The sequence below is a fragment of the Marmota monax genome, unplaced genomic scaffold (assembly GCF_021218885.2).
Source record: "Marmota monax isolate L192 unplaced genomic scaffold, Marmota_monax_Labrador192_F-V1.1 WCK01_AAM20220418_F8-fsc00328, whole genome shotgun sequence".
Classification (NCBI taxonomy): Eukaryota; Metazoa; Chordata; class Mammalia; order Rodentia; family Sciuridae; genus Marmota; species Marmota monax.
The window spans coordinates 383,609-399,605 of NW_026693470.1; the positions used below are offsets into that span (position 1 = coordinate 383,609).

The 15,997-nt window shown below is 32.0% G+C and overlaps 1 protein-coding gene across 9 annotated transcripts in view; it reads right to left on the bottom strand.

The window, feature by feature from the left end:
* The window catches only part of Ankrd12 (ankyrin repeat domain 12), a 153,320-nt gene that overhangs the window by 65,864 nt on the left and 71,459 nt on the right, over positions 1-15,997 (bottom strand). For all 9 annotated transcript variants that reach the window (XM_058583464.1, XM_046457786.2, XM_046457785.2 and 6 more), the window contains one exon: positions 14,797-14,944. In XM_058583464.1, coding sequence (XP_058439447.1) covers positions 14,797-14,944 — 148 coding nt within the window. The remainder of the gene's footprint in view (positions 1-14,796; positions 14,945-15,997) is intronic.

A 15,997-nucleotide genomic window follows, 5' to 3' on the forward strand; every position in this document is an offset into this window, starting at 1 on the left:
ATGTATTAACCCATTGAACTTTTATCACACCTCCACAAGGTAATACTGTGATTCCTATTTTATAGATGTGGAACCTGTGCACACACAGGTTAACTACTCTGCTCAAGATCAAAGAATCAGGGATCAAACCTAGACAGTCCAGGAGTGCTAAAATATAAGCTCCTACAATTAACATAGCTATTTTTAAAAAGCAGAGTGGGAAAAGATTATTGTCTGAATTATTTCAAAATCCCTACAACAAAAAGTTTGTGCATGTGTTTAAGGCACTCAATCAAGATTTACATATTTTTTTCAATACTAGGAATACTAAGAATTACTTTTACAATGAGAACAGTGTTTGTTTATAAGAATGAGCTAGTGCTTAAAAAAAGTCCCAATGTATACTTCAAGTGATCTTAACTGCTTTATTTATTTAAAAACAGCATTTATGGATTTTTTTGTTAAAAAATAAGACAGTTCATGTTAGAAAACCATAAAAATAGAGAGAGGAAGCTCTGTGCTAGAGTCTTACCAGCCTTGAACTTAATTTCAAACACTCAGCTTCTGGGAATAAATGTCTTATACAACACCAATGTGTCATTGGGCCTAAACCTGATCACCTAACAGTAACTTTACACAATGAGCAATATGTACTAATGATGTCAATGACCTAATGTAACTTATGGATATAAATAAAGCTGGCATCTCAGATGAGCAGCCCCTTTTACTCTGCCCCTGTACCTTGCTTGTCTCCGTATCTTTTTGTTTTTCATGACAATTGTGTGTTAAGAATCTAGTCTTTCCTTGAAAATATTTTCCACAAAATTCTGATCCTCTGTATTAAGGTAAACCAAGTGCTTATTGCTGTCATTCTAGAATTTTTCATCAAAAACCTGAATTTGTCGACACAACTTTTTTTTGCTTTTGTTTCTATCATGTTTCCCTGTTTCTGTTTCAAGAAATTTAAAATAAATCCTTATCCTTAAAGTTATGATATGTGTTGTGCATTTTTTTTTTCTTTTGGTCCCCCTCTCCTCTTTCACTGGAGAGGGAAGATAAAAAAAAAAATCTTTTTGATCTGAAAACATATATCTTTCTTCAGTTAAAAGGCACTTTTCACAAATTAAATTCTTTTCATATCATTTGCTCTTTTTTGGAATGTGAATAAGATGTTCTGGGTGGGTTTTTTTTAAAATAATGTTTTTCTTGCATTTCCAATGTTTTTGTTTACTGTATGTCTCATATACCCTTCTTCCACATCTCTAATTAGATCTTCAGCAATGTCTTAGTCTAGTCCTCAGTACTGTATAGAATATTTAGTTATCACATACTTGAATTTCAAGGTCTCTTTGGCCTCTTGTTATTCTCTTTTACAGCAATCTTCTCTTAATATGGTGGTGGATCCTCAAGAACACTGAGAACTTACCTTTCTTTTCCTGCAATATTTACCATCTACAGACTCAATTTTTGGCTTTAATTCAGTCATTTTCCTCAAACTTGGTATTTCTTTTCAAGTGAATAAAGAGAAAAATCCATTTGATTAAGCAGTTGGTTTATGGAAGAGTCTCCTGTGAGTTAGGAGGTTTGTGGTTAGTAGTCTCTAATCCTAGTCTTCCAGCTGAGAATGCTCTCTAAGTATAAGACTCTTCTACTAAGAAAACACAGAAATTAATAGAAAAAAACTGAGAATCTCAGTTTAAGAGAATATCTAGGGCCTCACTGGGAAGAAAGTTTTACAACTGCAGCAGGATCCTTTTAGTTGATATTTCCTTTGTTCTGCAATAGTTCACTAACCAAAACTACTATATTTATAATTAAAAATTATATAAACATAACTGTTATGTTACCTAGGCAAAGAAAGTAACATTTACAAAATGCACCTGTATTTAAGAAACAAACCTTAATAGCTTTCACATCCCCAAACTAAGTCATGTAGCTTAAAAAAGGGGAAATTAGATAATTTCAAACTGTCTCTTCTAAATTTACATCTGTAAACTTCAATTCTAAATTCTCCAGAATGTTAAGTGTTTTATTGGCAAAAAGTAATTATACTTCTATTTGAAAATAAGTTCACCATGTGAGCATTTATTTTCATTTTAGTTTTATAGTAATAGATATTGGAAAGAGAATTATTGCTGAGAGTGTAGTTGTGAGATGGAGAGGGAAAAGAACATCATCAATAGCTGAAAATACTAAGTCTGAAAGTAAAATCTACAAATGAAATAAAAATCAAGTATCACTGCACTCTATTTACACTCCCATTAGTTATCACACAACGCTCTTCTACTAAAATTGTTGCTAACACAGAAATTGATTCTACAAACAATACAGTTTCCCTCCTTTGAAAATAGGACAGGTACCACAACAGAAATTTTGATGTCACTAAAGGAAACTGACAAAAATCACCCAGTCTCAGATATTCCATCATGAATATATAACATTACATGAAGGTCCTTTAAATCATGACGAGATAAAAACATTTTTCTGCAGACAGGATGATGTAGCTCAAGATGAACTCATTTAAATGTACACACATATAATCAATGTTTTAAAGCAAAAGGGTTTTTAGGGTTCTGCCCAAAAATATCCCTTGAATAGAGTTTTTGTCTTAAATATTCAGCAATATCACACTATAATTATTATGTGACAGACTCACTTTAAGTTACTGACAGAAATTCAGCTTTTTAAAGAAAACCATAAAGAACACTAAAAAAAAAATTAATCTTGATATTTGTGATAAATAACTTTACATTTTGGGGGCAAATATACTTGGAATTTCTACTGTTACATTTAATAATATTACTATATTACATTTCAAAATTTAAACACTTACAACGTGTTAATGTGCAAACCATCCAGAGCACACGGCAGCTGCAACTATAATTTTCCATTTTTCTGATATATATGTGCATGCTATGCAAGTCAAAGATGCAGAATATAATTTTTATTGACACTGCTAAAGAGTGAATTTTTACAATGTATATTAATTTACGTATTCATAATTTCCACTTTTACCTCTACTTAAAAACTGACATATTTTTCTGTAATAAATCATGCCACCTGAAATTAAAAATTCTTAGATTTTGGGACTAGTTTAATATAATTAATTCACATAAAACACATGATAAAATCTGTATTGATTTAAAACTACCAATTTAATTTAAAAAAACTATAGATTTTAAAATATTGGTAGAAGGAAACTGACGGTAATTACGTAGAAAACATTTTAAAAATTAAAATTAAGAACTCTGTGTGTAAAGCATACATGCTACAAAAAAGAGGAGAAAACAGGGCATGCAAAAACACTAGAACAAAACTTCTTTTAATTAGTAATTAAGGAATACCTGATTGCCTATTATGGTGTATGCTCAGTCTTCTGAACATAAGATTCCTAAATAGCTATTTTGAAGTATTGATAATAAAGGGATATATATAAAAGATAAGCACCAAATATGGTGTTTGGTATTATTCAACAATTTCAGAAATAGGCTTTATCAAGAAAATCATTAACAATCTTGGTAAAATAGATTCTTGAGTTATAAATGGACACTGATTTTCCACAAAAGTTCAAATATATATTACAATCTAACAAATACACTGAAAGTTATTAAAATATGCCATTTGGAAAGAAACAAAAAATGCTATTTACATTTTAACTTTCACATAAAGTAGTGAAATCTTTAGTATACCAATATATAAACTACTCTATAAAATGCTCTATTGAGTCTAGAGTCTAATGATCAAACATGCTGACATACATAACACTTTAAGTAACCTCTTCCTAGAATATCCATAATTCTAATTACAGGTTTGCTTGAAGCTGGGTACAGTGAAGCACACCTGTAATCCCAGTGGCTTGAGAGGCTGAGGCAGGAGAATCACGAGTTCAAAGCCAGCCTGAGCAAAATAGAGGTGCTGAGCAACTCAATGATACCCTGTCTCTAAATAAAATACAAAATAGGGCTCGAGATATATGGCTCAATAGCTGAGTGCCGTGTGTTCAATCCTTGGTACGGCTTGCTTGTTCAATCCTTGTTCTACCGCTCAAAAAAGGTTTGCTTTAAAACTTCCTAAGGTGATCTTCTTCCTACTCATAGACAGTTAATATCACATAAGACATTCAGTTAAAAATTCTGGTATAATGTAACTTAAATATTTGGATTGTTTCTAGACTTCTTAATATATTAAATGTTACAATTTCCATAAGCATGTACTGATATTTGTATTTTCATAGTTCCTGAAATATGAAACTGAGGAAGTAAGTTTCAAAAATTATGACAATGTATTTGTGGTGTAATAATACGATTTACTATTTTAACATGGACAAAATGAGGATTCAAAAATACTGCTTGTTTTATATATTTTATGACACACAAATGCACTTAGTAAACACCATATGGTAATTATATATCACTGTTTTTTACAAGTCTCCTATCTCAAAAAACAGCTTGGTTATTTATTATGATGAAACATTTTCTTCCATATAATGTGAGGAAAGTTTATAGCAGCTGCTTAAGAAACAAGGCCAGACTGTTGACAAAGATCAGAAAAAGATGAATAGCTCTTATGACAATGACTGGCATTTAAAGTTTGTACAGTGGGCACTGTTTTAAAGTACTAAAACCAGTATCTGGCAAAGTTGCTAACAAAACCTCTACTTTGGCAATTAGTAAGTATCAGAAATTATAGGGGACATTATATGATAGAGAGTTACCCACTTTTCCATTATCATAATTATGGTTTATGAGTAAGATCTGGCTCTCTATGAATTCTCAGTATGATAGCAAGAAGCAATCATTGGTAGCAAACATTGTTATTAGATAGAATTTGCTATAAGAAGGTAATGTGAAATAAGACTACGGGAGAAGACTAAAGGGAAAAAGATTACAAAAGTATGCAAAATTAAAAGAACCACACATTTATACACAAATAGGCTATATTAATCAGAGCTTGTATTCCTGTAACACTTTCATGTCTGATATGCATGACACAAAACTGCTGCTCCAAGTGTGGTTCATGAAGTGAGGCCATCTGTAATTTATTTACTACTGATCTCTTACAAAAAGAAGGCTTGTGCCAGAAGTGGAAATTAAGTATGTCATTAAGCACACTGTTAATTTTAGTTGACTGTTAATTTTAGCTGATATTTTTCCACAGCACTTTTTTCCTTTTTGATGAAGAAAGTACTATGTTGATTTACATTTTGGCATGAGCTCCTCATCTTGAAGACTAGTAACAGATTATAGAATGGCTACTCTGAATAGAACTGACTAAAATAAAGCACAATGCCTAATGGAACAAAACATATGTGGAGTGCTACTTAGCTAACACTCTTCCATTTACTCCAAAATTTTTAAGTTCTAAAATTCAGTCTTGATTATTCTCTAACTTTGCAGCACTTAAAGTGTATCTGTCACATGGATGACATGACATAGCAGATAGATAACAATGCTTTAAGTCTTTCCACATATAAACATCTATGGGCAGTTAAAGTAATTCTTTTCCTTTTTCTTTTTAGTTGTAGATAGACACAATATCTTTATTTATTTATTTTTATGTGGTGCTGAGAATTTAATCCAGTGCCTCATGCACGCAAGGCAAGTGCTCTACCACTGAGCTACAACTCCAGGCCTTAAAGTAATTCTTGATTAAATACTAGTAATTCTGAATTTAGAGTGAATGAAGTTTGATAATAGTTAAGTCTAATAAGGACCTCATGTAAATTAAACTTTGGGTATTTTCATCAGTCTTTTTTTAGCAACTCCAAAATCTTTGTATGATACTTACTGATAATTTTTGCATCATTTCTTGAGGGACTTTGATTAAGCAATAATTCAGGCACATTCACCAGGTGGAAAGTAAATATTCTGAAAGATCAATACATAGCTGATGAACACAGGTAATCATTAAGATCTGTGAAAATTAAAAAGGTTCTAAAATATGTGTTCTGCTCTAATTAAACACATACGTTCCAATAAAATACCTTTCTTGTGGGAAAATTTTGTTGCAGCACATCCTTATATGGAAATGTTTTTTAACAAAAGCTGTTTTTCACAATGCCATTTTTCAGAAGAGACCAATGAAGAGTTCATAGCTATAATAAACAGAATATGCCGCATAAAAACGTCTACGTTTCAATCTTATTTTCTTACTTTCTAATGGAATAAAATGCAATTTCAGATAATATAATCCTGATTCCACATAGCACAAAAAATGTTTAGAGAATTTTCATCTTATGGCTAGCAGATGGAATTAGAAAATATAGGAAGCAAATGAAAATGAGATTCTACAAAGGCAGTGTGGGAAGCTGGGTGAAAGTCAAAGAGAATTATGTCCCAGAAACCAAGGTAAAAGAATTTTAGTAAGAATATGATCAACATTAAATTCTACATAGTCTGAAAGACAAGGACTAAAATATAGCTAACAACCTGTGTGCTCTCAGTAAAAATAGACTCCATGGAAAGTAGTCTATTACTTTAAGAAACTTAGTTATGAATGGAAGAAGTTAGAAAAGTAAACAGAGGGCAAACCAAGAGCAGATCATATTGACAAAATTTGTATATTAATATGCACACAAATACTGTCACAATTGTGGCAAGCTTAACATCTACCTTTTCCCCTCCACCAAAATCATCACTTCCTCTGCAAGTAGTCCCCAACACATGCTTCATTAGCAGTATGCTTACAAAATTTTATGCTAAAATATTATATGTACATATACAAATACATGTAGGTTTTCAAAATATTCTTCAGGGCCACTGGTATTGGTCAGCAGTAAAGCATCTGCCTACTAAATGTGAGGTTCTGGTTCCATTCCTAGCACCACAAAAATAAAACCAAACAAAAAACCCTAAAATTAAGGAACACTGCTTTCTTAATAAAAATGACCTCTGACTATTCATATTGATCTTTCTCACTCAATATCTTATGATAATCTCTCCAAGAAAACTGTAACACAAAGTATATTACTGACATTCTTTTTTATGATTGAGGGTAATCCATGTTGTGGCTGTATCTTGATTTAATAAAACAAAATCCCCTAGTGATCACTGTACACTTACTTTTACACCAACAACATCACCACAATAACCACAAGGTATTCCCAGAAGTATGCTGCTATATCAAAAAGTATAGGTATTTTTTTAAATGCTTTTTTTTATTAAAGTTTGAGCTTTCAAAAATGTAGGCAAAATATTATTGCCTTAGCTCCAATAATCATTAATCTTTGGCCAATTCACATCTTCATTCACCCCATTCTTACATCATTTTGAAGTAGAACTCATTCATCCTACCATTTCATTATGAATGCTATATATATCTCTAAAATGATAAAAGCTCTTGTACTTTTGTTTGCAGTTGCCAGACTTGACACTAAGAATTCACATATCCTTTTAATCTCCCTCAATTAGGTACTACATTTATAAGTTGATTTATTCTTCTGTTATTTCTCTCTAAAAAAAATCTATATATTTATATGCTATTTAAGTCTTTATCTGCAACTTTTAAAAATCTGACAAGTAAATGGTCAGGTACAGGAGTCTTAAGTCATATTTATTTTCTCTCAGTAGTCTTTTCTTCCTCTTTCGCAAATTAGAAGTCAAACACTGATCTGACTTTTTCTTTGTAGGTAAGAGCTACATTCAGAGCTAAGGAATTTGACTAATGCATAATCTAGAGATTTTTCACTAATTCACTTGGGGAATGCAATGAGTTTCACAATCAAGAGACTAAGGCATTTTCAGCTCAGAAAAAAAATTATTTTGTTGATTATATTATCGTTGCCTAGGTTCCTTGTTTATTTTTCTTCTACATTCCTATAAATTTTATGTTAGGTCTATTAGGGTTCCCTAAAATGTTTTAATTTATTTTTTTTTTTAGTTGTAGATGGACATGATGCATTTATTTTTATGTGATGCTGAAAATCAAACCCAGTACCCCACATGCTAGGCAAGTAGTGCTCTACCACTGAGCCACAACCCCAGCCCCTTTTTACTTTCATGATTCTTTCTCTTAGTATATTTTTGATGTATTATACAAAACAAGTTTAATTTTTTAATTTGATAATTTAAGTCTCAACAGTGAACATTCCAATCTTCCTCTACTAAGCTGTTTATAAAATTGTTTGTTCAAGTCTTTTTGTGCTGTATCTGAATTTTTAAATTTTTTTTTTCGTTGTTGATAGACCTTTATTTTATTTATTTACATGCAGTGCTGAGAATCAATCCCAGTGCCTCACATATGCAAGGCAAGTGCGGTATCACTGAAATCACACAGCCTCAGCCCCTGAATTTTCTTAATGTCCATTTCTGTTGCTGAAGTTGTTTCCTCTAGTTGTTTTATTTAGCTTGGTTAACACTGTTTGCTTATTCACATTGATTAGTATCTTTTATTTCTTGGAGGGTTGTTATTTTCTGTTGTTGGCTATCTGCAACTTAATGTTGGAGTAGGTTAAGTGGAAAGTCTCTGGCAAGTGGTGAAAGACAAAGTGACCTCTACCTACCCCTTTGGTTCCCAAGCCAGCAGCTGAAGCACCAGGAAGTCTCTCTGTTCTCTAATTCCAGGTCCTTTCCCAATCCTAATGATAGACTCAGCCTCCAAACAGGTTCAGGTGGTTCCTTAGATTTATAGGGGATGAGAGCCCTGGCATAATCTCCAAGAGCCAGTGTCTTATCCAAATTCAATAAATATTTACTGAGAAATATTTATGTACCCTACACTTAATAGAGTCCAAATTTTTTTACTGAAGGATAATGAGATAAAAAATAGAGACCAAGAGCAAAGTGGCAACCTTCATAATTTTGCCTAGTTTTAGCTCTATTCATTAACATTACTTTCAAGTAATGATTGATGTCAACTCTTTACCAAGATTATACTTTTCCCTTTATTCACCCCACATCCCAACTCCTTTCAACAATTTGTCTCACTTTTGGATAGACAATACCTTTGTGGATCATTTCCTAAGTGAAACCAAAGAATTATCACTATTGCTGGTCCTTTCTCAAATGACTTTCTCTTTTTTTGATACCAGGGATTCAACGCAGGTGTGCTTAACCACTGAACCACATTCCCAACCCTTTTTAAAATGCATTATGAGGTTTTTCCTTTAACACATCACCTCAAGAATTTCTCAGGATTAAAAAAAAAAATGAGTTTATCAATACCGCGAAACATATATGTGCCATTTAATGACTTTTTTTGAAAATTTTTTGTAGCTGTAGATGGACAGCATGCCTTTATTTTATTTGTATGTTTTTATGTGGCGCTAAGGATTGAACCCAGTGCCTCCCATGTGCAAGGGAAGCACTCTGACACTGAGCTACAGCCCCAGCCCTAATGACTTTCTCTTTTTTTGATACCAGAGATTCAACGCAGGTGTGCTTAACCACTGAACCACATTCCCAACCCTTTTTTATATTTTACTAGAGACAGGGTCTCACTGAGTTGCTTAAGGCCTTGCTAAACTGCTGAGGCTATGTTTGAACTCATGATCCTCCTGCCTCAGCCTCCTGAGTCAATGGGATTACAGGCAAGTGCCACCATGCCTGGTCATCTAATGGTTTTAGAAAAATCTTCTACAGAAGAATAAATAATCTATTAATTTTTTAGTTGTACTCATTATTGGAAAAGTATAATGTGCCTTTCAAGTCATTTTTATTCCTACATGTTCTTTTTTGTTTTTGTTTTAAATACAATTTATCTGTTGATTGAATCGCACATTTGGGTTTCCCACAATCCAAATTTTGCTGATTTGCAATTCAATATGCTCTCTCACCTTCACATTCCCTATAAACTGGCAATTGGATTCTGAGAGCTGAAAACACTGAGGATTGCACCCTTTGACAAGGCCACAGAGGGAGTTTAACGTGTTCTTTCATCCATGGCACATGTTTTCTTATTTGCTTTCTCACTTTTTATTTAATGTTAGCAACTGCTGATAATTAAAGCTTAGATATATTAACTGGGGGTTGTAAGATGTTCATATTTTAATTTTTCCCCACTTATTTTAACTGAATTAATTTTATAAAAATACTTTTCCTTGCCCTCAATGAAGTCCAGTGACAGGAGTTCACAGAGGAAAGAAAAATTATTTTTCTCTTTATTACTTAATTTTAGAGTTAAATACTTCATTGTCTTCTGATGACAGATTGTTTTTAAGTTATCATAATAAGCTCATGGACTTAACCATATTTGATGGGTTCCAAACCTTTGTAATTAATACCCTTTTCAGAGCTTAAATTCCATCTTTGACCAGTGGGAAAGTGCTCCAAGTTGTCTCCTATTTTTGTTTTGCATTGTTGGGAATCGAACCCAGGGCCTCATGCATGCCAGGCAAACATTTTACCACTCAGCTACAACCCGAGGGCCCCAAGTTATCTCTTAAGGCCTTCTGACAAGACTTCATATTAATCTTTGATTCCTTCCTTGAAATCTGGAATGAAAAGATGCTTTAATCTCATCTTACATATTTCCTACTCTTGGTTTGGAATCATCCTTTTCTAAATAAGTCTTCATCTTCTTTTAGTAGAAAATGTTTTTAAGATCATAATCTGAGAATTAGAAATGATTATTGCTATTGTCTTAATGTTCTTAAGTCTTTTTAATTGACAGAGCAAGGAAATTTTTGTGTATGTATATATTTTAAATTTTATTTGGAAACAATTACAAACTTACAAAAAGAAAAATTAAAAATATTAAACATTATATATCCATTATCTATCTGGACTTCTATATTATTAATCTTTTACTCTCTTGCTTTATGATTTTTTTTCTTTTGTTATCTACACATGCACATGTAAATATATTTTTCTGAAGCTTATGATAGTAATTGCATGCATCACAGCACTATACTAAGGAAATAAGTATTTGCTAAGATAAAGATGTCCTTGTATGTCATCACAATACAGCTGTCCACCTTATAACACTAATCTCCTGTCCATATTCCTTGTTAAACTACCTGATAATATTCTTCATAATCATTTTCCCCATCTAGTATAGGATCTAGTTTATAGCAAGTATTGCCTTTATTATCATCTCTTCAAATAGTCTGAAACATTTTATTGTCTTTACTGAATAATGAGAATAATCTTTCTCATTATCACTGCCATTTCTAATCTTTCATATCATGACCCTGTCTCTGTTTAAAAAAAAAAACAAGCATTCATCATGATTATATATAATCAGCTATGAACTAAAAAGTGGTATTATATACCCTCTCAGGATATTATATCTGGAAGTACATTATGAACATCTTTCCTTTCTGGGATGATGTTAATTTTGATCACACAATCTAGGTGTGCTATATTTCTCTACTACACCGTGATTGGTTTGTTTTCTTCTTCCCTCTCTTTTGTTGAGAAAAGGCTAATATGCTCACAATTTCTCCTATATTTTTCAAGTCATGAGTGATTCTTTGCTAACCATTTTTATCATGATGGGTATAAAATGATCAACTGTAGGAGAGGGAACTGACTCGGAAAGGAGGATGAGGGAATTTTCTGGAGTGTGAAGGCATCTTGTTACCTTGAAGGGGTTAGACTGCAATTCAACGCATTTCTGAAAATCCACAGAATATTACAGTCAAGAGTTGCAAGTTTCACAATGCAAATATTACTAAAAATTATAAACAAACATTGAACTCAAATGAAATGTATGCTAAAGTACTTAGGGATGTATGTAACTTATAATGAAATGCATAAAAAATAAGAAGAATTGGTGATTATGTAATAATGTAATAAAGGAAGCAGCAAAAGTTAACAATTATAAAATTAGTTGATGGATGTAAGTATTTACTATACCATTATTAGAATTTTGCTATGTGTTTAAATATTTTCATGATACTGAGTTTTTTTTAAAAAATGGTTTATAAAGACTATAAAGAGTGTTTGCTAAATGAGTCATTATAACTTGAGATAATTTTCTCATGTTAGCATAATATCTAGATTTTGAAAGTGCAACATATATAAGATTCTGGATGTGAATAAAGTTATTGTGTTCATCCACGACTAAAAAAATTTTTTAAAGGTCACTTCATAAGACACTAGAGCAGTAACAAAAACAGTACTTCCAAATAATATATGTGTGTGATTTCAAATGAGTACATTTAAATTAATAAATAGTTTAATTAGAGGTCTATTTTCTCCATATCACTAAGCAGTTTACTTATTTAAGAAGGCCATAGCACTTTCTTTTAATTAAATGTAGTTTACCTTTTATTTTGAAATATACACAATAAAGAAGCCAGTTTATAATGTTATTAAAATAATTAAAAACAATTTTAAACAGCTATACAAGTTACATATGCTTTAAAATTATTTCTCTGCTCATTTAGGGGCACTTAGTTCATTTAAAATTTTTAGTATAAGCACTACTATAATAATGGCTTTATACACATACTGCCAGCATTTCCAGCTACATCTTTCTGAATTTTTCATACATATAAAAAATGATTTTCTAGAAAGTCAATAAGAATGTATGAGTCCTCTCAATAAGAGTCACTGCAAGTTCACCAATGACAGAAAACTCTTTTAAAAGCCTTTAGCAATTTTATATGGCAGTTTTTATTAAGTACTTCTGTATGCTAGGTACTATGTTATAGTGGAGCCTGTTTTGAATATTTCTATTCTGTCTTATAGTTAAAGATCAGCATTTCACTGGCTTAGAAAAAGCAGCAAGCAGTTCTTTATAATTTTATATGTTAAAATGAGTTAGAGTTGCAAGACAACTTGACTTTTTCTGTACCTGCCTAATCTTTCTCCTGTCCCCTCTCTCTCCTTTTGTCTGTCTCCCCCTGTAGCCGCTTCTCTTGGTATCCCTGTTCTCTGAATTTGTGTGTATATGTCCTTTTAATTGTTTTGGTAAGCTCTACATATATTATTGTGCTGAAGTCTAAAAGCATCTTTCACACTTTTGGAGCTCTATCCATCATTCTTCAGTTATGTTTATAAATTTTCCAATGATTAGATCTGCTGTTTATTGATTTAGTTGATCTTGTCAGATAAGCTACTATTTAATAAACTTCATTCCACTATTCTACTTAGAAACATTAGAAAATAAGTTTTTTTAAGAAAGAAATTATACTTAGAAACAATACCTAGAAAATTTATTTTTCACCATTGGACTCTGCTCATTATTAATATTTTACCTTTCTTTCTTCTCTCTGATTTCCTGAAGTTACTTATTTTCTTTCTTTTTAAGTTTAATGATAGCTACGAACTTTTACCAAATATAGCACTATTTTGGCTCATTCTGTACATACATATTAATAGTTATGTACACACTGTCTACAATTTTGAGATATTCATAATATGCTGGAAACAATGCTGCAGATTCAAAGTAGGACTACATTTCTGTCAATTTTACCATAGATTTCTAAGTTAACGTTTTACATATTTACATAATTCTCAGCTTTGAATTATATGTCCTTTATTACCACAAAATTATCATCTTGCTACCATGGACTAGTTTCTGACTTATCCAATTCTTATCCAATGTTAATACGATAATTCTTGCATTTTCAAAAGCATTTGTAACTGATATTTATTCAACTACCATAGAATGTCATTATACAACCTTTCATATTTGAAATACAATTTTACTAAACCTTTAGTGTTGTCTTTTCCCAAAGGTTTTAACTTGATACTTAAACTCAATTATTTTTATTTTTCTTATGTGATCTCACATTTATAGTCAATTTGATATCTATAGCTATTATTTAAATATCTCTTTTGTGGTAAGTGCTCACTGCTGAATCTTTTATTTCTGAAATTCCTTATTCTATTTATCATAATTTGGCACCATATCCTAATCAGTTGGAGTATAATTGCAACTAAGTTTTGTTCAGCAAGGCAGTAAAGATGTATTATTCAGAAGGTGGGTTCTTTTGGTTGTCCTATCAGGTGAAAAATAAAGTTGTATCATGTAAAATAAAAACTAGAACTTCTCTGCTTCCAACTGTAGATGCCTGTCTATTGCTCTCTCAAAATTTCTGAGATGCAATTAGGTAACATCTAATTGCTTACAGGAATTCTTTAAGCTCTTGAGGATATGGCCACAGATTGAAAAAAACTCTATTTTTTTCTTTTTTTGGAACTGGGGATTGAACTCAGGGATACTAGACCACTGAACCACATTCCTATTTTGTATTTTATTCAGAAACAGGGTCTCACTGAGTTGCTTAGTACCTTGCTTTTGCTGATGCTGGCTTTGAACTCTCCATTCTCCTGTCTCAGCCTCCTGAGCTGCTAGGATTAGCAGTGTACACCTCAGTGTCCAGCTTAGAATTCTTTTTCATTGATTTTTGTCTGAAATATGATTGAACCTTTTCCATCTATATACACAGACTTTTTCAACATAACCAAAAAAAATTGTTATATTCTTTTGGCTCTTTCTTTTTAAAAACCGTTTATAAGGAAATTGCCCCTACCCTACAACAATGTCCAGAGTGAAGATGACTCATTAATGCCAGAAAAAGAGAGGATTTGCTTTTTAGGGGCATAATACAGAATAGACTGAAAAGAAGTCACAGGAGCAGCTATGCATGGGGAGAGGATCTACAATATACTTGAATATAATAAAGGAATAGCTCAGCAATTTTGTGGAGAAAATACAGAAAAGGGGTGGAAAGCACTATGACGCCATTCATACAAGGTATGTGTAGCAAAAACCTAGATTACTGACTACATCATTTTTAGGTAGCTAAGATTCTAATAAGAGCTAGCAAGCATTATTCTACAGTATTTAAATTTCATGTATTAAAAAATCAATCCAGAATGAGCTACCAAAAGTTAAACAGTTGAATATAAATTATCTAAAACCAACCTGTATAACTTTCATCATCATCAGACAAAGGCACCTCTCTTTTTAGCAATAACTCCAATTCCTCTGTTTCTGCTACATCCACTGGGCGCTCCCCATGTTTATTAGCTTGAAATGGGTTTCCACCATGACGAAGCAACAGTTTCACTATCTGCAACATTAAGTGGTAGGAAGATTTAGTCTCTTTATAGATGATATCGTTTTGATCATTCTCTTGATAACACAATGTTCTTCCCAGTGTTAATTCTACTCTCCATCCAATACTTGCATCCTATTCTAAATCATTATTCTCTTCCAGTTCCATTTTCACTGACACCTGCTTCCATGTGAAGACTGGCATCTACTAAAAAAAACTTCTGCCTTGAAGTTTAAACAGGGGCCTTTTAATGCTTAATTTCATTGCTTTTCTTCCTGTTTTATCATAAAATCAATAAGAATTTGAATATCTATTAATAAGTACTATTTCAGGTTCAGAAAAATCAATGAGTAATAACATAGCCACTTGAATTGTGGAAATTCAAGTAGAAATCACAAAGGATCTAGTTCCCTTCTTTTTAAAGCTAATACTATATTATAAGTGCCCTAATCATCCTTTCTTCCTCATCTCCCAGGAATTTCATCTGTCATATGCCCACACAATTTACTTAGAACTAATGAAGCTTAGACTTTAAGGCCTTTCATTTTCACGGGAACCTTACAATTCCTTACATCTGATTTTGTATTCACTCTTTAAATTTTTTTCAAAAAGGACCCCTTCTTCCCATCAAAGTATATAAACTTCAGGAATCATAAAACCAGGATCTGTCGGGTTAGTCATCATTTCTTTTCTTTTCTTTTCTCTTTGTATACTCTTCCTTTCAATATTTTTGAAACCCTTTTAGTTTGGCTTCTATCTAGAAGACAATCTTTTCAGTTCATGTCTCTTTCTACCTTAAAAAAAAAAAATAATGTCAATGAAGAAATAAAACAAAGACAAAGAAAAAACTGTGTTCAAAACTATATTTCCAATCCTAGATGCTTGGGAATCTGAGGCAACAGAAAGGCAAGTTTGAGGTCAGCCTGGGAAACTTAGGAAATTCTGTCTCAAAATAAAATAAAAAATAATTGGGCATGTAGCTGAGTGGTAAAGAGTCTGCCTGCCATGCAAAAGGGCCTGGATTAGACACTCAGTACTACCAAAAAAAAAAAAAAAAAAGAAAGAAAG